Source organism: Stegodyphus dumicola, chromosome 7 (genome assembly GCF_044657685.1).
Source record: "Stegodyphus dumicola isolate Sdum_Otavi_A_Nest chromosome 7, ASM4465768v1".
NCBI lineage: Eukaryota > Metazoa > Arthropoda > Arachnida > Araneae > Eresidae > Stegodyphus > Stegodyphus dumicola.
This window is the reverse complement of record NC_140774.1, coordinates 32,847,284-32,874,738: the sequence shown is the minus strand read 5'-3', so window position 1 is coordinate 32,874,738 and position 27,455 is coordinate 32,847,284. Positions and strand designations below refer to the sequence as shown.

At 31.9% G+C, this 27,455-nt stretch overlaps 1 protein-coding gene across 1 annotated transcript in view; it reads left to right on the top strand.

Moving 5' to 3' along the window:
• Positions 1–27,455, top strand: part of LOC118186839 (O-acyltransferase like protein-like) — a 114,729-nt gene that overhangs the window by 13,683 nt on the left and 73,591 nt on the right. Inside the window, exons 2-3 of the mRNA XM_085820069.1 lie at positions 12,988–13,214; positions 21,509–21,623. Of these exons, the coding sequence (XP_085676195.1) occupies positions 12,988–13,214; positions 21,509–21,623 (342 nt within the window). The remainder of the gene's footprint in view (positions 1–12,987; positions 13,215–21,508; positions 21,624–27,455) is intronic.

The window sequence follows — 27,455 nt, the reverse complement described above, 5'->3', positions numbered from 1 at the left end:
TTCACAAGCAAGAAAACCAATTTCATCTACTTTAAACAAACAAACAATGATTGATAGTTTTTAAATACCATGTATATATTCCTTTCGTAATCAAAGTAATAATAAAAGAGTTTTGCCACATATCATTTAAAATTCCTGTAGTAAGAGCTATATAAAGCAGATGTATGCGATACGATCTTGCAAGGCAAATTAATCAAGAAACTTCTTTTTCAAAGGAAATTGTGAAATGTATCAAGATTATTTCTAGGTACTTTTGCTACAGATAGTTACAGATACTGATGTAAATTATTCACAAGCATAATGCTTTGACTTCGTCATGTTAGCGGTCCTTCCAATTTAATTTGGGTTGTTATGTTACATTACCCTAATGTCTCATTTATTATTCATGTGATAGAGTAAGTGACTGCATTATGAAAAATATATGATCTCTTATCTTTCTTCTCCGTGACCGTGGCAGATAGATAGTTTCCAGAATTGCCGTTCGTCGAAGCATAAAATCTTTAATTTACGTATCAAATTATAACTGTTTAGAAATTCGACGAATTAAAAAATTAATAAAAGCAGTCCTTAATAATTTAAATCTTCCTTTTTTACTTTTAATAATTTATCTAATTAACTTAATATGTTTTATTTATGAGATGTACAATTTATAATTTTTTAAACTTTTGTAGCCTTACTTTAGTTAATAAAAGAATTTTAATGCCATAAATAACTTTAATTAAAGATGTTAATAAACAGTTACCTATTTTCTAAGAATGTTCAATTGTAGTGGAAAGTAGTGTAATGTTATAGTTTGAAAGATAATGGCAAGTTCTAAGAACTGGCAATTTAAGAATCTGAGTTGGGTTGTAGAGTTATTAGGTATTTTTTTTTTTTTTTTTTCAGACAGGCAAGAGAAATTGAAAAATTAGCCGAGAATCGAACCGCGGACCTCTGGAATACGTGCTCAGCGTAGAGACCACCACGCCACGAAGGCATGTCAAGAAGGTGGGAGAAATACCTTATATACTTCCCCTTTTAAAGGGCGACTGGGGTTTTCTAGGCACTCATTCGCCAAATCCTGGGTGCGAAGAATCATCATCCACCACCCTTTTAGTTCGGGCTCCACTGTAGAGACATTAGATTGTTTTTTGGGGAAGGAAGGTAAAGTGAAAAATGAGCAACGCCTTCGCCGGGAATCGAACCGTGGACCTCTGGAATACGTGCCCAGCGGGCAGACCACTACACCACGAAGGCATGCCAAGAAGGTCGGAGAAATACCTTATAGGGTAATAATACCATAGTAGGATAATGTAATATAACATAAAGTAAAAAACATGAACAAATGCACTTTAGGCTTTTCTAACGTCAATAATAAAAAAGATGGATAATAACCTCATAAAAATTACTGTTTTATTTTAAGATCAGTTTAGTTTTCTTAGATATAAATATATTCTAGCAAAAGAAATCTCATCAACCCAGTGCAGAGCAAACAGATTTTACTGTATCAACTAACATGATGCGGTACAAAAAGTGGGGGAAAAGTCTAATGAAATGCATTTTTCCATATTCCGTGGTTTTTTTTTACCCTTCTTTGAGCTTTTTGCGGTTAAATTAATGATAGGATTACAGCATTTTCTGAAACCTAAATATGTCAAATGTCTAATGAACAAGTAACCAAGTTTTCAGCATAAACACTTACGCCGAAATTGCATCACGATCATCTCAGAGTTCGATTTATCTCTTCACTTCCGCTATGTGAAATAAGCCTGAGGGCAGGATGTAATCCTGCTGAGCTATTTTATTTTCAAGACCACGAGAGGCAAACGTGAGGCTTTCTCTTCGCCAACGTCGAAATTTCGGTCGCCATGGTCACTGACCTAGTTCGATACAAAATGACGTTGTTGCCAAAATGAAAGTAAGAAAAGAATTCAAGCGTATTGCCGTTTGTTTATTGAATTTTCGACACAGGAAAGAAAAGTATTCTTGCACTTTACGCAGAAAGAGAGTATCGAATTGTTTTTGTGGTTACTGATGTAGAATGTAGTAATAAATTTCGTCAACAGGAAAAATTTGCAAATTTTACTCACATTTATTATATTGAAATATCCATTTTTGATCGAAGATTTATGCAATATTATTCCGTGACCTTATCACAAAGCTAGATTTCATTGAAAATTCACAGTTTAAAATTAATAAAATGAAACATTAACTAAGACAAAAAGCAGTATTCAATCAATATTTTACGTTACCGAGAAAAAGATGTTGAATACATATTAAAAAACTCTTAATCACTTTAGTTTCGTAAAAGGGGGAAAGAATGTTATGTTACCTGACGAAAAGACAGAAATTTTATTATTTTTATCTAGTGGTTTCCTGCGTTACACTCCGTGATCGAAATATGTTTAACGGTTACGTTTACGATCCATGTGATCAGTGGTTAGGATTCTAGATATTTTGAATGAAACGTTTACTAAAATGGGCTTCAAATCCACAGACCTGAACTGAAATCTTGGAAGAACCTTCTCCTTTTGAAGTTAAAAATGTCTTTGATGGAATCTTCCCAAGTGCTTTGTGCTGTTATGTTACATGCCATTGATCATACACGCGATTTAACAAAGGTTGTCTTCCACGATATCTAAGATCCTTTCTTTCAAGTAGCTTCGTAAAGAATCAATTTTCAGGGTGCTATTACTGGACTTAACATGTCATGTTTAGTTTATCTTGAGTACGGTAACTGTATTGCTTAGCTAATTTATCGCTGTAAAGCGAAAAACGTATTTTCTAATGAATTAAATCTTTATTTTTTCTTAAAAATGCATCTGATTAATGTAGTTCAAAATACAATTATAAATTAATAATTTATAATAATATATGATAATTTTATTAACATATTTTTACAATACTGTAATTATAAAAGATGTTTCTGTGTTTATAGGGCTATACAAGGTATTCTAAACCTTCTAAGATCATGCAGAAACCCTTTGTCTTTAAGCCTCTTTTTACATTTTCAAACTGTAGTCGTCCCTTTATTTATTCGCTGATTTGGTACTTGCGTTTTGCCGCAGTGTAATATTTTTTTCTTTTCACTTACGAAATAAAGGAAGTACTGTAATCATGAAAATTTTGGGTATCATATTTCAAAGGTTTCAAAATTTTGGGTATCATATTCCCTTTTCACCATTCTCGAATCCATTTGGAGGCATTTTTGAGTGATATCTGTACATACGGACAGAATAAAAGACTCTTCTTTCCAAAAAGGATTGTAAAATGAATTCAAAAGGAATTTTTCGTGGCATCTGTACCTATATGTGCATGTATATCACATAACTCAAAAATGATTAGCCGTAGAACTTTGAAATTTTCTACATGAGATTGCCATTTTTTATTGGAATCGGCAGTACCAACGTATATACATATACACCTACCCTCTTACCCGACTTAAAAGTCCTTACCTGGTCTATATTTTCCCAATTGCTGTCTTAGGCGTATACTTCCAAGAAGTTTGACATCTGTAAGGCAAAAATTGACCGCGATATTTAATTTCAAATTTCCAGTTTTCGATGTCATTTTCAACTTGCCGTGAGGGTTCTGTTGATTAAGTTAGAATCATTTGAGGAAATAAGTTTAAATGAAGTGTGTCAAAAATTGCGTATAATTTAATAGGACGTACAAGGAAGCCATGTGGTTTCCGCAACAGATATTTTATATTAGAAGTATCCTGTAGCAAGTTTGAAAGAAGAGGGATAGCACTTCGAATATTATTAGTCTTTTTAATTACCTTATACTTATGTTCACAATTTATTTACTTGTATAAAAAATACATAGACATTCTCTGTCACAGCCCATCAGCTGCCGAAAAGTAAAATCGCTGAACACTGGTAGTTCGGTCCGGAGTTCGAATCTCCGCTAAATGGTTGTTTTCGTGATTTTCCCCATATGTAATATGTATACGATTCTTTTTTCCTTAGAAAGTCCTCCACTAAGGTATTTCTCCCTTAAGCACATAGCCCTAGAGTGTTTTGCAATAATCTAATAAACTAAACAAGCCATTTCTGTTACTTAGCAATTTAGCTGCTCAATGTCTTCTAAAACATGAAGAGCTTCAATAAAAGTGGAAGAATAAACGCTCGTTCCAAATGAAATCTTTACTGATAATTTTTTACCTCCTAAGAAAACGCATGAAGCGAACATAGCCTCAAACTGAAAAGCTCAAAGAGTTCGAGTTCTGAGAAGAGTGCCGCTTATGGTGGTAAATAAAGCGTTCTCTATCTGTGAGTATCAAATGTTTTCTGTTATCCGGAGGTCGTATCTGATATTCCTTTATCGTACGTCAAGGGCGAATACCATGATCTGGAGGAATATACTTTTCAGCAATTTATAGTTATTCGGATATCTCAGCGTGAAACATAAGATAGATGAACACTTTCCGCTTTTACGGTTGATCGGGTCTGCTGCAGCCACTAAAAATGACAGAAATTTAAATTTTATCTTTATGAAAATATAAAAATTCTTCATGTTTCCGATTTCCAATGGCATTTAATATAAAACTTCTGTGACTTCTATGCAAACACCTATGGAAACTCCTGTGAAAACTAAAATTGTTCTTTAACTAGAATTATATTTTTTCTCAAGTTACTTTATCTGTAGTTTAGCAGATCAGATCACTGAACCGCGATTGCTCAACTCTGTTTCGAATCCTGGTGTATGGCTGGCAGCATAAGTAATTTCATGGTGTCCTCACCTATCATATGAATAGAACTTAGAAAGTCTGCCGCGGACAACCCTTTCCTTCGGCTCACAAATAGCTTTTTTTTTTTTTTTTTTTAACAGATAAAATTTGCCTGAATATGAAAAACAGCTAAATGCGTTTTAGGCTGAATATTAATATTTCATTTCCTTGGGAGAGTAAGCTACAGCTACGTTACCAAACCATTAATCATTCGCAACCAAATTTAGTGCATTAATCATTCGTGCTGCTATTTTGCAAGCCGTAAGATCTTTCGCTTATCATCTACACTGCGTAACAGTCAGTCAGTTCTCAGAAGTGTCATCCTGTGGTATTACATAAAATTGTTTCCTTTGAAATTGACTGACTAGTAGATAAAATCAGAAATTTAAAAACTTTACATGTCTGAAGACGTGAAAAGAGATTACAGTGTAATACTTCCTTCCACCATCTCTACCCAGCATGCACCTCCATTATTTCTACATGGCGGATATGATTGGCACTGCCATACCTTCATTTATTTCCACCATTTTCATTCTATTCTTACTTTGGTGACTGCAATACTTCTATCCTTAGTTACAATATTCAGAAACAAATCTTGACTGTATTTGATTAACCATGTAAATGAAAAGTAATATCTAAAAGTTATGCAATGACATGCGTAATGTAATTTGAAAGCATTGACCTAACATTATTTTTAATAGAACTACATTGTAATGGTAATACATTATCGCTATAGTGACTTGATTATGGATCAACCCATATAAAAGATATTTAAACCTCAATTCTATTTTACAAGCTTACTAAATTACTGCGACTTCATTCCAGAGACACGTTAGATAACTCCACGTAATTATTCATGACAACAACAGAAATTTAGTCTAGATTTTGAGGGATAACTTTCATCCTAATAAATTTTAATATATTAATCTAAATATCCCCAGGAAATTCTTCAGCAGTGATTCTACAATCTTTTCAGCCTCATTGTCGTCGGAAAGCAGTTAAAGGAGAAAGCTTATTTTACTAAGCACAGAGCTAATCATTTACATGTGTATATTTTTAAGTTCTACAGTTTAGGCCTTCATTTACATAATTCTAAAAAAAAAGCAAAACTAAACACGAAATAGATAAGCAAATCAGAAACAGAATTTGTTATCAAAATTATAATTGCTTTGGAAGCGATTATCTTTTTAGATAGTCCATGATTAAATTTATCTACTTTGCAACAATTCTAAAATTATCAGGTAAGGAAAAATACACATATGTACACATGTAAAAAATGAAATTAGGACAAAGCAAAAATTCTTGGGATTTTTATCCTAGAGGACCCCACGATTGTGTAATCTGCCGAAAAATGTGGGTCAAACTGACTTCCTATTGAAATACTTTCACAGAAATTAGATAGAAAGCATCTTTAATATTCTCTTTCGCATTCGTATATGCTGAACTGAATATTTTCCTGTAACTTACAAAAAAGAGTTGCATCTTTCTTTTGGCTGCTTAAAAAATCGTACCGTATATTAATATAAGGTTTAATTACTAATTTAATAGTAAAATGCCAAACAAGAGGTAAAAGAGAGAACACGTATACACCTTATTTAATCACATTTCGTTTCACTTTGTTTCGTATCTATTGTTACGTTTTTCTGTAAACCGATGATATGGCAACATCGCATCGGTAAAGAAGGCAAATAAAAAGAAAAATTTCCTGTATTATTATCTACCCAAAGGAAGTCTGATTGCAAAAAATTTCAAGTATCATATTTCAACTGAAATATCTATTTTGACCGTTCCCTAAACTTTTTGCTTGACTTCTGTACATATGTACAGAATAAAGAACCCTTTTTTCAAAATATATTGTAAAATGGATTTAAATAGATTCAAAAAGGATTTTTTGTGACGTCTAAATATGCTTCGCATAACACAAAAATGATTAGCCTTAGAAAATTGAAATTCTGCATATGAGACTTATGTAACATCTAATTATGCAACCTCTCTTTTTTATTCAAATCAGGTTTACGAAAGGTATGTAAAGACACACACATATATATACATATATATATAGAAAATAGAGAGAAAGAGAGAGATAGGTAGATATATATATAAATTTTGATATAGATACATACCCACTACTTACCAGGATTTTAAAAGTCCTTACCCAGCCCCTATTTTTGCAATCGTTGGTCATAGACATATACTTCCAGTTACGGAAGTGTTTTATATGACGAAAATATTCATGTTTAGCAACGTCAGTTTTAAAAAAATAATTAGTTTTGGACAATCAAGAGTACAAAAAGTATGTAAACACACATACACACGGGCATATATATAGAAAGAGAGAGAGAGATAGAAAGAAAAAGAAAGAGAGAGATAAGTAAATACACATAAAATATAGATATAGATACATACCCACCGCATACCGGGATTAAAAGTCTTTACCCAGCACCTATTTTTGCAATCGTTGGTCGTAGACATATACTTCCAGTTACGAAAGTTAGTTTTATATGACGAAAATATTCATGTTTTCCAACGTCAATTTTTTTTAAAAATTAATTTTGGACAAGTCACGAAATCTAACTTTTAAGGCGGTTTTCCGATTTCTTTCCTATTCATATGTTTGGAAAAGTTTTGTACTTGTTATGAAAAAAACAAATTATAAAATGTTTGACTCCAGTACGACAAAAAACTGATGGGATGTTTAATTTCAAAATTTCCAATTTTGATATCATTTTCAACTTACTTGAGGAATCGGTTAATTGAGTTAGAATAATTCGAGGAAAGAAGTTTTTAAATGAAGGGCAGCAAAAAAATGTGCATAATTTAAAAGGCCGAACAAGAAAGTCATATGTTGAACACATTTGTTTTTTTAATATTTCATAGCACACAAGTGACACAAAAGCACAAAATAAACTTTCAGACCGCTTAAAGAATGTCGATATTTATATGCGAGAGAAAATCTTAGAAACATTCCTTCCTTCACTAAAATAGGAATCGAACTCTCTTGACGTACTTCCAAAAAGAGATTTACTCCTAATACGTGAACTGGGCATCCATGATCGGCACCGTATTTACCCATATGCGTTTCTGTGTGTCATTCCAGTACTTACTACAAAATTTTAATTTATTCCTTTGTTGTTATACATAAATTAAGTTAAACTACGAGTGCTATCTCTGATTATTATGTGACTAATACCGTGCTTATTGCAAAATATATTATTTCTATAAAATATGTTATTAAAATGTTCCTATATTTCATGCATTTTAATACGAGACCCTGGTAGTTCTCTAACGGCTACATTGTCACTAGTATTACACAACGTGAATCAGAACTATAGCTATACTTTTGATCGCTTCAATGTGATAACAGTATTACGGCTACGAAAAGTGAAATAATGTTATTAGAAAAACAGTTCTTCAAACTTAAGAAGTATACTCAACAAAACTACTCAGATTTACTTCAACAAATTATGTATGAATTACAGGAATCCTAATTAGCATAATCTGTTCGAAAAGCTAGCGAAAAAATTCTATCACGTACGTGAAAATTTCATTATTTGAATTTATCTCTGTGAGAATACAAGGGCAATCTTGATAGAAAAAATGTAGTGATATTCATTTGGGACGCACAATGCGTGTTGTAGTGCAAATGCAATTAAAGAATCTTTTATCCATTCAGCGCGAAGTCGCATTTTGATCAAAGTGGGTTAGAACAAATAAACTTCATTTTATTATTTTATTGTGAACAGATTCCTATCTTTCAACAGTTGTCTTATTTGCCAGATTCCTCGTTTTCTGTCCACCCGTTTTGATATAATAGAAGCTACAGAAAATTATGCTACAGCAAGCGGATTGATCGATACCAAAACGTATAGGAAGATGATGAAACGTATGATTATAATGCGTATAGGAAGTCAGAAGCACCGTAGAAAGTGTGTGCTTTCTGATGGATGTCACTTCGCAACTTATTAAATAATAATATATTATGTTTAAAACCATTTGTCTTGCAAACATTTTTTCTGAATGCTTTAGACAAAGGAATATTCTCGCTTCAGTAAGATGTTCTTAAACTGAATGGTTAACTTATAAAAATTATTATATTCTTCATATAAGTCTGTTGAAATTCTTCCTTTTCAAAGATCTTAGATTAACATTTGAATTTTAGAATATGTATGAATTCGTTTCCTTGAACGACTTGAACATATGAATAAAATTAGATGCTACGTACATACATTTCTTTATTAGTCCAAAGGGACAATTTGGCCTGAAAAGCTATTAATTTCGTTTTGGCATTTCGCGTCGAAAACTTTAAAAGACTGTATCACTTTCTAAATCGTTGCCATCATATATTATCGCCCTCTCTTATATTTAAAGAAATTAAATGATGAAGAATCTGCATAAATGTATGTATGTTTCTCGCTTTGTGATAAAACAACGGTACCTAGAGCCATCAAAATTTGAATAACGTAATCTTCTATAGAATATGGGCATGTGGAAACCCTAATTTGAATTTGAAATTTGTTTTATTATCGATTTCAGATTTTGTAACACTTCAACGAATTGTTTATTGAAAAAAGCTCAACGATTTCAAAACGAGCAATGGCAACACTGAACCAAAAAAAAAAAAAAAAAAAAATTTTTTTTATTTCCAGCGTGCGAGACTCTGTATCGGAAATTCTAAAGATATGCTCATTTTAAAATTAATTTGCGATATTGCTGTCGAACTGAATTTAATAGTTTGAGTATGTAGAACATGATATTTAATAAATAAATTTAACACGCAAAACGTTAAAAAAATCGTCCCTTTCGACGTAATTTAAAATCTGAAACTTTTCAGGTTTTTTTTTTCAATTCAAATATATATTAGACAATAGTTATGCCAGAACTCTCAGATTTTATATGCATAAAAGACGATTTTAATTTTGGTTCGTTTACATGGATTGAATAATGGTTCAGATTTTTGGACGTTCCATTTTAAGCTTAAAAAATAGCTCAGTCTGAGACGATTCCAAAAAATGTGATATTTGTATGGGATGGTAAGAAATGAAGGCACAAAATGCTCCATTTAAATATGTAAACAAAGAGTGTCACGCCTCTTCGTCTCATGGGACACGCCTGTACAGAAATTTTATTATTTACTGACCTAATACTTATTGCAGATTTTATTAATTTCAAGAATTCAACTTATATTTTCCTGTACATATTTACTAATAAAGTGACTGCAGTTAAAAACTTAGTGATGGAAAAAAATATCTGGAGGTGTTCGTTTGACTGATGCTCAAATTCGATCTTATTATTTCTTATTAATTCCTCGTAACCTAAGTTTATCAACATCTAATACGGTTAAATGCATATAGGCAATCTATTTTCACAAATTGTCAACGCTTAAAATCCAGAGCATGGTTTATTATGTATGGCATTTTAACATGTGCTCGATACGTGAGAACAAAGCTCTAGACAAACAAAGACTAGAAAAACACATAAAAGCAAACTCTCGTTATCTGAAAAGCTGTATGTACAACTATAAAATCAGCATTTTATTCACTCTCAGACAGAAAAATTTTAGAAAAATGTGCTCATGGCTGAATTCTAAATAAATTTTGATCATTTTCTCTGGGAACCAAAAGGATTTTCGTTATTTAACGATTTCATTGTTAAGTATATTAAATGCACTAATCTATTTTAATGATGGTGCTTACACCCGCATTACCGCCTTAATCGATGTAACGTTAGTGCCTCTACCTGCTACATCATTTTTTAGGTTCGAGTTCGAATCTCGAAGGCGCCGATATCTGTGCGGCATGGGGACAATCAAAATACGCATTTTCCCCAGGTGTTCTAAATCAAAATTAAGGCGAAGCTGGGAAAAGAGGTATTGCTAATTATATGGAGCTCAAAGCTCATACAAACAACAGACGTAGTCCTACGCTCCTTGCCACAATAATATTCGTGGAATATTTTTGCTTATCAGACAAATGAGATAAGCCACACAGCAACACAGTCGTGTTAAAGTGTTATACTCTTTATATGTCAAACTAGAATATTATATGGTGTTAATCATTTCGCCACTGGATTATTTTGGATGTTCTTTCGGTGTTAGTTAACATTTTTAAGTGCGAGAATTCAATTTAAAAAAAAAAAAAAAAAGGGGGAACAAATAGGGGGAAAAACACTAAACCTGAGCAAGTATGATACAAAAGTGTTGAATGATGACAATTATGGTGATAGGAAGCTTTATTATAATGCATTTTTAAGCATTAATTTATTTAATAGAGTTTTTTTTTTTTTTTTCATTTTTATTCAAAATGTGTTTTTTTCCGTTTTTAATAACACTTTGCTTAAATTCTATTTGAGATGATAAAAACTCAAAATTTTCTCTGATATATAATCCCTTTGTTGCTTTCATGACATCTAAATTGTGTACAGAAAAACTGAAAACAGCTAGCAAATTAATAATATAAAATTTTTATGATTTATTTTTATAATTTCTGAAAGTTCTATTTAAAAAAAAATGATAATTTTATTTCCTCTGGACCAAAAAATGAAATCCATTTTATTATTGTTAAATGCCGTATTTTCTGAAATTGTAACAATTTTTATAAAAAAATATTATTTTGGAGAAGTGTATCAAAAAGACACACCACCAACTATTTTTACAAAATGAAAAAAAAATATTAAATAGTTCTGATTTTGAATTTGAAGCTATATAAGTTTAAAATTAGATACTTTGCAAAAGTAGCTTAGTTTAAGTTTGTGAAGCTAATGTATATATCAGTGTTGGCCAAACTTCATGTCAGTAAGAGCCGCACGTTTGAATTCAGGAATGTTCGAGAGCCGCATCTAGATTTTCTAAAAGTCACAAGTTCATATTTACATCATTATAGAAGTAGTGGGGGAGATTTTAAATAGAAAGAAATCCATGATAAATTTGTAAAATAAGTCTAAACTAATTAATTACTTTCTTTTGGACAATAGTTTTAGTTTACTATATTTCACACACATATTTTATATGCATAAGCCACACAAATTGCCTGCGAAAGCCATATCAGGCTCGCGAGCCGCACTTTGGCCAACTCTTGTATATATTGTTATAGGTATGAGAACTATTATACGTAATCATGCCCTTTTTTCTGAAAGGGAATTTTTTTTTGTAAATGAACTATTAAAACTGTTCCATTTCATTAGTCGAAATGTTCCACGTGCCCTTAAGACTGCAAGTATAACAAAAATGATAATATACTGTTGTCGATATTAGTAACACGCAAAATATTTTCAACTATAAATTTTACTTCTCAGTGTTATTAATTAAATAATTTTAATAGTTAATTTATAATTATTTTCTTCCCATGACAATACACTATGAGCAAAAAATCCATCCGTTGTCTGGAGAGCTGTATTTTGCCAAATATGATAGACTGGTATAGAATCTTCCTATTACTATAGAATCTTATTAAAATAATACTTACTTATTATTAAAATAATACTTACTTATAGAATCTTATTAATTACTATAAGGTATTTTCTCCCTCCTTTCCTCATTCTTTCGTGTTCTAATTGGAAGCGTATTCGAAGCATATTCGAGAGGTCCAGGTTCGAGTCCCTCCGATGATACTGCATATTTTTTATGTCACATGCTTCGAAAAATGTCTAATGACTTCTTAGAAATACTACTTACTACACATTCTTGCTTATTTGTATTTCTTTTGATTTTACACAATTTTCAAGTAGCAGAAAATAAAGGAAGGAATAAGATTTTGCGTATTAAAATATTAAAATAAAACTTTGAAGCATCTAAATCAACTAGCCAAAGGCCCCCTTGTTTCTGATGCTCTTCTGGATGGATCAAAATGTTTTCTTAAATGCTTTTGAGGGTAACTATGCCAGTGGTTGGGCCGTAATTATATTAAACATGTACTGAATCAAATTTAATCATAATCAAGTCGAATGCTCAAAGTTGAGCTTTTGACTGAGTTTTTCAATTAGCATATTTCTCATAAATTTTAGAAGTTTTACAGAAATAAGTACTGTGCCTAAGATTGAATTATTTTTCCACCAATTTTGAATCCGAAAAATATTTCATTTTTAGCCACAAAAGCGATTGTTCAATAAAATTAAACAATGTAGCTTAGCACAAATGGTGTACTGTATAGTTTTGTGTGATAAAACAGGTAATTACGGAAAGCTAAATAGTATATTAATTACGTTATAATTATTCATATGACTTTTACTAGTATTCGAGACTAGCTGTTTTACATATTTTAATAAGTCAATTTTCTTTTCAGTGGTTGACGCCAGTGGCCGTTTACCATCTGGAAGCTTAGGAGGAACACTTACGGATATGGGAGACTATGATCAGTGTCTGGATGTCGTTCAACCCAAAAAACACAAGCACAGTGAAATCAGAGGACAGTACTGCACTTTGGAACTCAAGCCAATGCTTCCTGCATTGCAGAGCAGTGTCACGCTCAACACCAAAGTTTTAAAATTTGGGAATACATCAAGAGATTCGGTACTGAAATATTAAATCAAATTCCATATAAGTTTTTAAAAATTTAATATTTATTTTTAAACTGCCATTGAATCTATTTTTAGAGAATTTATTTATAATTTGAATTCTGTAATTGTAATTAACTGATATATTTGTAATTATTTAATTTGGAGCTGGTATATACTTTTAAGGGTATGTCTAAGTAAATTGGTTTCCGTAAATCAAAGCCATAAACCAAAAAATCAGGTAAATAAAACGTCTACGTAAAGAATTCTGAAGAAATTCGAAGAAAATGGGAGCTACAATATTTTATTTGAGAAAATGTTTTTTCCTAAAATATAATTTATTAAAAAACTTGGCAGAAAATTAGTTATGACAATGAACTGGATACTTTAGTTATCATCTTTTACGAAAATGGAAGAGAAGTAGTATGCTTCTATACTGTTTATGTTGATATCCGTTCATTAAACTGGGCAAAACGAACATCATAAACTGTAATATGATTTTCTCTGCAATATTATATTCATAGGCCTCAGACTATTTTGTGTTCTTATAGAATTTTCTATTTAGCTACAAATGAATGCTGGAAGGTATGCTGGAAGGTACGCTAGGAACATGAATGCTGAAATTCCAGCAAATGAATGCTGGAAGGTATGCTAGGAACATACCTTCCATATGGAAAAATTAACTGTGCATTTTCATATAGGTTTTCGAGAAAGTAGGCTATATGATGGCCCAAGAAAATGTTGCGGTGTCGACCAATGAAGTGTGACAATAAAAAACCATTAGTGCGATAATACACTGTGTATTGTACCTCAGTAGTCAACTTTTACAAAAAAGAAAGAGAAACAGTATTTTTTTATCTATTTATGATAGTATCAATTCATTCAACAGGATGAAATGAGTTATTACTTTAGAACAACAATAAGATATTCACTGGTTTAGAACGTTCATTTGAGGCTACAAGTATTTTTTGTCTGCTTAATCGAATCTAAGCCTTGAAGCTGAGATCGTCAATCCACGTTAGCAATCATCTTCATTTGTTGTTCTGTCAGAAAAATTTGGTATAGGTGAGAGGTTAGTAATCTGAGTGTTTTATTAATTGAATCATCGTAAAATACCAAAATACTTTCTCCGTACTTTCTAACACAGATTTCCGTTCGACAGCAGTTAGACATTTCTATGCCTCTCTACAAAAAGCCACTTGCATCACTATAACCTCTGTCTCAGTTGTCTGTTTGAAGTATATAATTATTATAACAGTGGATGATTGATTTTTTCCGTATCATCAAGTAATTCACTCTATTATTTTACAAAGATTATCTGGTTCATTTGTAGAGGCCAATGATCTCGAATGGGCTTCTGTCCCTTTCGGATAATTTTCGATCATATTCAACCGCACTTTCATGTTAATATCACGTTCTCTGTTCAAGTCGCTTATACGGTTGTGTTACACTATATAGAGGCATCTATATTCACTGCTGAATAAAGACTAAAGTTCCTGTCCCCTTACGACACGCTTATAAATGTAAAAAAAAAGTACAAAGGCTAATTTATATGCAGGTAAAGTTCTGAACTCTCATTTGCATAGCTTCAGAATTCATTGACTACTAAAAGGAGAAACGCCAATGAGTAGTTCTGTATTTTTTCATATCCTGAGGAGGTGAAAGTTGTAAATCGTTCTTTCTAAGTGTTTTGATTTCCAAGGAAAGACCAATGAACACCGCAACACTGTCTTGCCATCGAAAATTAACCAGCAAGATATATTCTCAGCTTAATTGTGTTTCATCTTCATGAGAAAAAAATTGTATGAGAAGATAAAATATTTTGGTGTCTTGTAAATGTAAAACACGGAGAAAATCATACCACTGCATACAGAGAAGAAATTAGTCATGAAAGTTGTAAACAATATTAGTGTTGGGAGAATGTTAAGGTTTTCCAAAGCAGGAAATGTGATAAAGCAATTACACCCTCCCCGGTATTTATGCCACAAAAGCACGCACGGGGAATGCGATAATTCTTTATAGTCTTCCCTCCAAGATTTGCTTCCTGTCAAAAACAAACTAATTGTGAGTAGAATTTGTAGTTCTCTTCAAGCATAAAATAAATGAGAGGCATTTCTTACAAGAGCTTCAGGAAAAGCAGACCTTTTCAAAGTACGCTTTCGGTTCTCATTTCAAAGTACGCTTTCGGTTCTCATTGACCAATTTCAAAGTACGCTTTCGGTTCTCATTGACTGAACCAACCAAACAGTTCTTTTTTTTTAGCAAATTTAGAAGAATTTTTTTAGCAAATTAGAGCGCAAATTTAGAATACATATATACTGTCCTCCATCGTGTAATCAAATCTTGTTGTCTTTTTTTAATCAGTTTTCAGACATTCTCTGAATTATAGCAATATTATTGTATTTTACTAACCACAAAATGCCCTAGTATGTAAAACGCATATCATAAATTTACGAGGCCGTTTCCCGAAAAAGAATTTCTAAAGTATTTCTTAATGTTTAATTTCTGTTACAATAAGTTATATCAGAAACAATGAGTTCTTCTCAACACTAATCCAAATCACTTATCTCTTTAATTTTACTTAACATTACTTAATAGTTTAACTATTATTGGATATGTATTATTAATTGATACGTGAAGGGTTATAATTGATTTATAAGACGTTTTAAAATGACAAATAATTATATGCTTATTCTTTTTTAAATCCTTTTATTTAGTTCTATTTTATAGATTGTAATATGATCCCAAATCACCATATACTCTTTCTTAAAAATACACCTCTTTGCTTTCATAAATTTCTACCAAAGCTGTAATTTCATCTTTTTCTGTCCGTCCAACTTAATTGGATAACAATGACGCCTTAAATTCTATTTTTAAGGTTGAAGAAGTTATTAGGTTTCTTTGGAAAGAAAAAACATAATAAATCAGTTCTGCTCTTGTCGAATTTCAAACCACAAGTTTTCCAGTTGTTAGCTACATGTCTTAACATTTTTTGCCAGTATAATGGATAATTCATAAGAATGAATAAACTACTAGAATGGACAAACACAAGAGAATGTGATAATATCTTAAAAGATAACATTTTTCCTTTACTAATACTGATTTAGCATTACTTGATTTTGGGAAATGTAAAGATAATAAGTAATTGGACTTTGTCGAATGTTTCCCTTTCTTGATGTTCGGAAATTTCTGAATTAATAACTGATATCGTTAAGACACGAGTTTTTATTTCAGAATTTTTTGTGAATTTCGACACTCAAAACAAATTGGGAAGTAGACATATTTTAATTAAAAAAAATCAAAATCTATTATTATCCCAAAGGGGAATTAGGCCCGAAGGGCTATTAATCAACGGCATTTTCCGTCGAATCACTATAAAACGTTGTATCACTTTTCAAACTGTTGCCACCAAATACTATCGCCCTGTATTATATTTAAAAAAAATAAATAATGAAGAATCTGCATGAATGTATGTATGTTTCTCTATTGTGGAAAAACAACGGTACCTAAAGACATCAGAATTTGAATAGCGTAGTCCTCCACCCGAATATGGGGACTTGGAAGTCCGAATTTTGAATTTCGAATTTGTTTTATTGTCTATTTCATATTTCGTAAAATTTGAACGAATTTTTGAATAAGAAATTCAAAGATTTCAATCAATTGTCTATCAAAAATTCTAAAGATATGTTGTTTTTAAATATTTCTAGCCCAAAAACGCGTTAGTCCAAATACTCGGGAAACGTTTATGTATGTGTAAATGACAAAAATGCCCCTTAACCGTATGCCGTAATATAAAATGTGAAAGCTTTCAGATTTTTATATTTTATATTTATATATTTATATAAGCCACATTTCAGTCTCATTATTTAATTTACATACTTCATATATATATATGAAGACATAGAAGAAGTATATTTATATATTTCATAATTATATATATGAAATATATTATATATATATATATATATATATATATATACCATTATACTATATGAGCTTGATAGGGTGAAGATGTTTAACAAGAAAGGTAATTAAATGGTCAAAATAAGAGAACAAAGTAAATAGGCTTCCGTTTTGCTATTTAAGTCTTGGTCTAAGTGTTACATTGTTAATACACGTATTTTTAACTTTAAATTACAGATATAAGCTTGGAAGAAGGCATTTTTTGGGTAAAAATTATATTCAGAAGCAATACATTGTATTTCTATGTTTAACTAAAAAGGGGTACGTTCTAGTTATTCCTGACATTTAAAGCAAAAATAGTTCTCATTTTTTTTGCCAATTAAGACCTCATTAAGATGAAGAAAAACGTCTTTGGTTTCTTCTCAGAAAATAAATCGACGTTAATAACGTTTTTAATAAAATTATTTTCCTTCTAAGATTGCCTTTTTAAACTTAAGTTCTCATCTCCATATAGACTGGTTAACCATAACGGAAAGGAATTGAAAATAATTATTTCCTGTCTTTAAGAAAAGAAAGTATTTGAAACCGTATTTCTTGCGTAAAGAGCGGAAGTAAGTGTTTTCGTACTTTTTTTTAAGGTTCTCTTGTTTCCTTTTGAAAATAGTCATCGGATTCAAATGAAACAGAAGTTCTTTAATAATTGAGGAAATTTCGTCCTGGTTGGATTTCAACGGAAGCAGTAGTTTTTTTTTATAAAATCATCTAAAAATAAAAGAATTGGAGTGTGTTATGATAATAAATAATCTCTTCTTTACACTGTAAGAAGACAAATGTTTAACCTTCAAACGTACTTAAAATCAAATTACTGTTTGATGTCAACACAAATAAGCTTTTTCTTGCTGCAAGTAACAGTAATCTATCAATTTGTTAAAATTTCCTGCATTCCGAGTCAATGATGCAGAATGATTGCACGCAATCAGAATTCGGGAATACATTCAATTATTTGAATGATGAAAGATTTTCAATATCTTTACGAATTTTAACATGACTTGAAGAATTCACTATGCATCCTCTAAATTCAATTAAAGTTAAGATTTTACAAGATTTCTTTTGACATTTCCTTCACATTTTCAACTAATTCAAAAAAATGTACCTATTATAAAGGAAAAGGTTTATGCTTTTAAAACCTTTTCGGAGTATAATTGTTTCCATTTAGCCATAAAATCATGTCCTTTACCAAAAAAAGTAAGAAATACGAGAACATTATGGTTGTCGATAGACAGTACGTAAATTCTTTTGTTTGTTTTCAATATTTTAAAAATGTGTTGCTAAACAGCATAGAAAGGAGAATTATTTAGAAAGTTATTTTATATATACTTCTTTATAATATTTTTTAAAAAGTGTTTATTTTCAAAAATTATTTGTGAAGGTACAAAATGTTATTAACCCTTTTTTATATTACTTGGTAAATAAGTGTTATTATTTTGAGTATTAATAGGAAAAATGTGTATATAGTATATATGAATTTTACCATTTAAATGCTGTGTATGATAACAGTTTTCATACATTATAGCTTCCGTATATAAGCGAATCTTAAGCATATTTCCATTAAAAAATTAATTTCCTTAATTACATCAATAAACATTGTTGAAATTTTAAAAAAACTTTTCATTTTTTATCTCTTTTGCTTCAAATAAACGTAATTAGAAACGTTATACAATATGGGAACCATTTGAACATTATTACTCTGAAAGAACGTACATCTGTATTTTAATAAAAGAAGTTTTTAACGGTATTTTTAATTACAAACAATAATATCTTTCGGACTAACAAAAATTAAATGTATAACTGCAATTTGAAGTTGGTATTTCTCCTAGATCATATCCGCAATAGCTGTTAGAAAACCTCAACAGAAATTTCAAACGTATTAACCGATTTTGATTTGAATATTTCGGAAGATAATTTGAATATTTCGCTTCACACTAGAATACCGAAGGACTCGGGTTTGAGTCTTGGAGAAGGCACGGATTAAGTTATCTGTTCCTTCATAGGAGGTAATGATGGCCACCTATTTGGTGCGTCCATAATTAAAAGACCACCGCTTCTGGCCTTAGAAGTGTGGACAAAACCTAAAATAGTTAGTATCTGCCATTAAAAAAAAGAGTTCATGCAGAAATATTTACGTATTCCGCCAGCTGTTTCTATTTTTCCAAATGGCCTGATACTTGATGCAATATTAAGAATTAACCCATTCGTCTCATCACCGAAAACGTTGCCGAAGATGCATCGCAAGAGGCAATTGCTTCAATAAAAGAGAGGGGGCGCTTTGTCCCAATTTGATTCACAAAACCTCGAGGTACGGATTCGAAAGTCTTCATCCTTCGTGCCTACAACCAAGCCCGTCAAGAGAACTTTCGGCTAGCCATTATTTTAAGTGCTCACATGACGCACAGATGTTATACATTTATAAACATTCAGACCTTCTCCGGGATTTGAATTCAGGCCTAGCTTCACTAACCATTATATTGGTCAGGGCAGTTTCCCAAATTTAATTAGAGTATTTTCTACACATAAATGTTGCAACATCCAAGTTTTAAGCAGACCTTGGGCTGATTGAAATATTAGCCGTTTACTCAAACATGATGCCGTTTGCTCAATATCCTTCGACTGCAAGTAGTTGGTATAATAATCTGGATTAATATGAAATACTGACCACATTCATCTATATAATTGTATATCTTTAAAAAAGAACTTCTTGGTTAATACTTTATTACTCACTTGAAAAATTATTTAATTAATAATTCAAACAGCGATAAGCCCTAAAATATCCTTTCATTTAACTTATTTTTAATTAACGTATTACAGACATTTATTTATATTAACGTTTATTTTAAATGGTCTGAAAATTTTGAAGATATATCTGATTGGATCCAATTTTTCACTGTGCCAAGGCATATAAATGATTAACAGTGCAGCACATTTAAAATCATTTGTGATTGCAACGTCCTTCAGAAATGTAAGAGTGTTGATCCACTATCAGTAAAAGTTGTGAAATTACGATTTCTGGAATCAAATCATAGTAACAAAAATAAGATTTCGGAAGGTTTAAGCGAAAAGAACCTATTGAGGTCAAGGTAAAGATTTGCAGCGGTCCTCGACACACAAATGAGTGAAAAGATAGACATCTTGTATTTATGCAATTAATTAACATACAACCATGTAACTAAACCTCAATAACTATACAGTCTGCTGCACAACTATTTTCCTGTTTTATGGTGAGTTATTATTTGTTGCAGCAGAGCACTATTCTGTATCGCTTATTGCTTGACTGTGCGGTATAGGTACAGTGGTACCAATAAGTAGTGCAAGAACGAATGACTATTGTTGCAACGTCCCTTCAGAAAAACCTCATTTCCAGTACAATAACAAGACAAATCATATCCATTAGGCTACATTTTTATAGTATTTCTAGACGATACTCGGATATGGACTTCGTTGGGAAATCAGCAGCACACTAGTTTTGGGACAAATTACTGAGACACAGGCAGATAGCCCTTACAAATACTATGATGTTAATAGAATATGTCTGAGTTAGGTCCATTTCACTCTGATAAAAAGACAAAGAGGTGCTAGCCAGAATCTGTCAAGGCTCAATAAGAATTCTATATAAATAGCAGTATCAAGTATTCTGCTTAGTTAAGGAGCATTTTCAAGTGTCTTTAACTTCAAGGATCCAGGATTTTATATCATAAATTTTTACTTATAGCGATAATCTTTTGTTCTTGTTTTAGGAAAACCTACCCTACCTTCAAAAACAATAAAAAAATTTTGAATTGGTGGGTTTTCTTAAATTTCTTTACCTATTTCAATATATTATTCAATAGAATAATGTACGTTTGTTATTTGTTTAACATTCAAGTCATAAACGTAACAGTGTTGTAATTTTCTGGTAGCATCATTTTATTTCTTGATAATTCTTATTGAAATCCTTTTTATATATTAAAAGGATTTGAGAAAAATAATACTTCGGTTAAAGAATTTCTGAGGATATTTCTCGATTTTTTTTTTATATATTTAGTAGTTTAAAGAAGTATAGAGTTATATTTTCAGCTTAAATTTTCCTTTTTAATAAGAATCTTCAGGTTTTGAAAACATTCATAAATCATTGCGTATTGTATCATTCAAATTTAGATCTAATAAACGTTTTAGGTGGTAAGCAGATGTTATGCAGAGTTTGAGGAATTTAATCTAGTATTTTGTTGTCGCTTTGTGGAAAATTATCAAAAGCAAAATCATATATTTTTTGTTTCAAATAAATTCAGCTAAAAACGTCGCGCAGTATAGTAGCAATTTAAATATTATACATCGATTAAGTTAAAAAATAGTATCTCATTTTCTGAATTGTAGGTATTGACGGATATATCCCGTTCGTCCGCACTGTTCCACATCATGGCCATGCGTATTGGAGTTTGTGTTCCTTCTCCATGTGTTGCAGACGATATAAAAGAATTAACTTCTGCACGTATGTATAAAACGTTGTATAAAACGTCAATTTTTTTCTACTGTTTTTCTTCTTTATTATCTAATTTTTAAGTATAATGTCAAACTTTCTCAATTCTGTGGATGTTAATAGCGCTATGTTATGCTCAAAACATACGTTTGTAGAGACATTAGGTATCTTTGGAAACAGGAGACTTGAAAAATGAGCAAAGCCTGCGCCGGGAATCGAACCACGGACCTCTGGAATACCCGCCCAGTGTGCAGACCACCACACTACGAAGGCATGCCAAGAACGCGAGAGAAACACCTTATAAGTTCAGCTTTCTACTTTGTATAAGTTTAAAATATTACTATTTTTTTCTATTATTTATTCTGTATATATTTTTCTTTTAAAACTTAACACTTTCGACTTGTAGAATAGATTAAACAGCTTAAAATAAAGAGAAGCGCGAGTGTTTACACAAACAGAGAATTAACAAGCCTATTCCTTTTAAAATTGTAATCTTGTTTGTGATGTACCGAGGTAAGCTTTTACGTTTTTAGAAAGTTTTATTTAAAAATATTAATTTCGCTCAACATTTGATGTCAGTCACTTTTTTAACAGAAGTAGCATACAGAATCGAAGATAAATTATTTGCTGAGCTTTTATTTCTGGAAAAATTGTTCCCATACTTAATTCTTAAAACATTTTACCCTTTTTGTACAGAATAGCCTATTGTGCAGAAATATTTCTGAAATTTCTTTAGTGAGCGTTAAGTTGTATTGTAATCATCAATGTGTGAATTCATATTTTCCAGAATGTAGCACGTTGATAACTTTTACGACACAATCAATTTTGTGTTTTACATACTTTCGCAAGTGAATTTCAAATAACTTACCTAGCCTCATTCTCATATGTAGAAATAGAAAAGTCTGCTCATGTAAAGTAGGATGGCATCAGTTAAGAATATGGGTGTTACGTGAGAATGGAAACAAAAACATCCGATGAAATCTTCGCATTATTATGAATAAAACACTTCAAGTTTGCTGATAATAACTGAGCCATTATTTCTGAACTTTACGTAAAAAGCTCAGAAAATGAGTACAGCAATTCTCCGACTTATGTAACACGGACTTACGCAAATTCTCAGTTACGTAAACATAGTTGCCATCTCTTCCGATTTTTCATCATATCTGCCGGTATATTACCGAATCTACAGGTTTAGAAGTTTTACATTTACTTCAGGAAATTTTTCTCAGAAATAAATTAATTGTATTAAATTAATAAACTGTGCTAACTCCATTCCTCCACTCCTAGTCATTTCTAGCACAAATGTTCTCACTAAATTTTAACATATCTGAATTGTCTTAATATGCTGTAGACATTTGTGGAACTTTTAAAGATTTAACTTATATTTAAGCAGTTAATATTTCTACTTAATTTTATTTTACTTCTATATATAGTACGTAACTAAATTTATTCATACAATAGTTATGAACATCAATTATTAATTTTACTTTCATCGTATTTAAAGTATTTTGATAAATACAGGCTTTCTTCCTACTCAAGATTTTCTCAGAATAAAAATATAAGGAAATAGTGAAATAAAATTAGTCAAAAACATAAAAATTTGGATATCCAATGAAAATATTAACATCATATATATATCGTAGATAGTTCACTAGTATGAATCGTATCTTATAAAGTTAATTTAAATTCATTTGGAGTTCTTATGAAATGGTATCGTTGCACATTTCAAACTCTCCCAGAAACCATGAGTTTTTGAGCAAGAATCTTGCAGTTTTTTATATTCCAAGGCTGCCAACAATGCGTTAGCGAGCAAAAACCTTAACATTCTTATTCTTATTACATTAAAAATTCCAAAGAAAGTACTGCACCGATAAAACAGCCTACTCTATATGTGAAGAACTTTACAACAAAGGATTAGTTGAAGATTTTAATCTAACAGATATAGTTAGCAAAATTAGAATCGATAAATCCGAATACTGAAAACTGTATTTGTTCCGATATGTCTAATTGTCATGACAAAAAGCGTGAGAACAGTAGGAATTTCAAGAAAGCAGAATTTTTCTTCGTAGCCATCGATCTAAATAAGCTGTTATAAGATACCATTTCATTTGAAGAGTTTGTTTTTATATTCTTTCATACAATTCTCATATTTTGTTAGTTTATGTCTGAGTAAATACTGCTACATGATTTTTCATTTATAAAATAACACTGCCTAAATACGTAACATGCATATATATGAATTGCTGAAGTACCCGTTCTACAACAGAAGGGAAGAATAAATTGTTTTTAATACGCAAAGGCTGATTGTCAACGCAAAAAGAATAACCTAAACAGAGATTGACTGACGTACTGGTTTTTCCGGTTGCCCCATTCGAGCACTCCCACCATCTCTTCCTTCCAGTCATTTTTTCTCCTCACTCTCCTTACTATATTGATGACCATAGAACACAACTTCTCTACTACGTTATATTATGCTTAATGTTAAAATTATACCCAAAAATAATGTTATTCCATGTAATATTCAATCCATGTGATCCATATTTAAGGGGAATTTGTGAAAGACACGCCTAATTAGCATTATCCAATTAAAAATTGCAAAGACCTGATTTTATTCTAACCATATTTTTAGTTTAACTTCCCTTTCCCTCCTGACTTCAGTTTCCTGCCGGAATGTAAATTTTAATGACGTATATGCAAAATCTAAGTGTGGTTCAGAAGCAGTATTTAAGCTATGTTTCAAGAGTTCGTGAGAAGGAGTAGCGGAGTTAGTTCCGAGTTTATACTGCGTGTTTGAAATTCGCTCTCTAGTTGGTGTTAGACATACTTCAGGTTATACTGATATTTTAGGCTAGGCTGTATGCAGCCGATTTAGTGGTTTAGAGCCAGTCGTTAGCCATCCTAATTTATTGTGATAGTTTACATTTTTATTTTCTGTCACTTGTGGGTAAGTGGGGCATTTAAGCCCCGAATTCGTGCAACTTGTTACTTTAGTTTAAATAAAAAGGTCTATTTAAGCCTTCTGCTGTAGTCCTGTTCTTCAAAGACATAGCGAGAATTCGCTACTTCGTCTTCTACGAAGAATCTACAATTTATGCTTCCAAAAAGACAGGAACTCTATGAACAAATGATTTCTGATATGAAACTCCTGGCGTTACATCATTTGGTGGGGAATCAAGCGTTTTACGCAAAGTGTGTATCTGAGAGAGTTTTTGAAATACAGTGTTTGATTTCAGTCCGTTAAGGACTCAAAACGGTTTGTTATGGCTCCGAACAAACCGACTTGGAAAAATCCGCAAAATAGTGAATCATCGGCAGTTAAGAATTAATGTAGACAATCATTGAAGCAGTAAGATGTGTGAGTATTTCCAGACAGCTTTTACGTTATGAACACAATTTCAGAACTCTGGAACTATTGTAAGGAGGGCAGGACAATGTGTAAACGAATACTTCTCGAGGTCGATATCTGGCAATAATCCCGTCGTAACAAAAAGTCTGCGGCTCGGCAATTAAGTTTCGAGCTTGTAGACATCACAGGAACTGTAGTGTTGAGGCAAGCTGTATACAGAAGGCTTGATGAAAAGGCCTTTACCAGAAGGCCAAGGGTCTATGTCTTTCAATGCCTTCACAACAAAAGAGGTATCGTTTTAATTGGTGCAAAGAACATCAAAACTTGAGTGAATACCCATGGTTCCATGTTCCTGATGAATCGAAGTTTGGTTTAATATCTGGCTATAAACATGTTTGCATCTGGAGGCAGCCAGAAACGCGAAGTCTACTTCGAACATTACGGAACGTGACCGCTTAATGCAGGTGTGATGGTACGTGAAGCAATAATGATCCTACACGTTTTCAACAACGAATCCGTGATTAATCAGAAATATCAATATTAGATCTTAGAGCCTTACGTAATACTTTTCAAAAGTACTTATAGATATTTGGCTTTTTTTTTAATGGACGATAATGCTTCCCCCCCCCCGTCAACAGAACTTTGTTGACAAATTCCTTGAAAGTCAAGACACTGCGCGAATACTGTGGCCAGCAAAATCTCCTGATCTTAACCCGATACAGAACATACGGGACTACCTTGAAAACGCAGTTGCGCAGAGGCAACTGCGTTTTCCTGATTCCCTGAAAACAGCATTCTTGGAGGAGTGAAACTTCTCCATATTTTGGTTAACAGCGTTATTGCCAGCATGAAAATATTTTGTACTATGTGTGTACATGTCAAGAATGATCACATTCAATATTAAATTTATCAGCCTTAATTTTTTCCCTGAGTTACTTTCTAAACTAACTGTCTTTGTAAGACATTATTACCATTTTTGTTGTTTTAGGCTACCATTTTATATCATATGCAACACTCTTAAATGTTTTCCTTCGCATGTTTTCCTTCGCATTTATGCGAAATGATGTTTTGTATCATTTCCACAAATTTATAAAATTATAATTCACAGTTTCTAAGAAATATGTGATTTCATGCATGTAAAGATAACTTTGGACATGAGTTTAGTACGCCACCCTAGCGGAGGTAGGTATACGGCGTTGTCCGGGTTTATGTAGAGAAGGAGATTTTATTAGAAAGATGTTTTATTAGAAAGAATTTTTAGGTTTTATTTTAGGTTTTATTAGAAAGAAAGATGTAGATTTTTTTTTAAATTTCAACAGAGGGATTTTCCTCTTATTTTGGTTCAAGATGAACTGTGCAAAATTTTAGCATGTTTGAATGAAACTGTAGAGCTAATACGATGCCATGTTAGGGTTTAGTAAGAACTTCGCCAAGCACATGTACGTCCTTTTTAATTGTAATAAGCTTTTCGTAATAAGTTTGCAAAAATTCTCCATCCACTTTGATGCTACAGAACACATTTAAATTTTATTATAAGGGTTCTGCACTCTTTTGGAAAGTTCTGCATTGTTCTAAAGGGTGAATACAACACCATCTAACGATTTGAATAAGAACTGAGACCAGGACAACAACAACAGCGTTGTGAACCCTAAGAAGGGTTATATGATTCCAAAATTAAAACTATTCAAAAACACTAATACTTATTTTTTATTAAAATATTGTAAATTTCTTGCTTAGCATGTGTGACTTTCACTGACAGAGGGAATACAAGAACGGCAACATGAACCTAACATTATAAGGTATTTCTCCTTTCCTTCTTAGCGAGCCTTCGTGTTGCGGTGGTCTGCACGCTAGGCGTGTGTTCCAGAGGTCCGTGGTTCGATTCCCGGCGAAGGCGTTGCATATTTTTCATCTCTCTTGCTTCCGAAATAAACCTAATGTCTCTACAAGCGGCGCTCAAACTAAAAGGGTGGTGGAGGATGACTCTCCACACTCAGGAGTTGGCGATTGGGTTCCCTAAAAACCCCATTCGCTCTTTAAAAGAGAGAGTATATAAGGTATTTCTTCTACCTTCTTAGCCAGCCTTCGTGGTGTGGTGGTCTGTACGCTGGGAGCGTATTCCAGAGGTCCGTGATTCGATTCCAGGGGAAGGTGTTGCATATTTTTCATCTCTCCTACTTCCGAAATAAACCTTATGACTCTACAACATGAGTGATGTGAGTGCAACGCTGTAATACAAACATTCCTGAGAGTCATCGTAATGTGGTTTTCCGAAATCTAATGCAGACAGTAATCTCTTGTTTTGATGGTTAAGTGGGCAAAATTTCATGAAGATCGAAAAATAACAGTAGATTCATATGAACTACGCACACATAAATAAACAAGCGGACACTTATTACACTCTTGTTTATATATATGTTGTGTTTTAATGCGTAGATGAATTAATCCGGTACTTTAATTTCTGGCATCCGAAGAAACTTTACTGCGTAGTTGGAAGG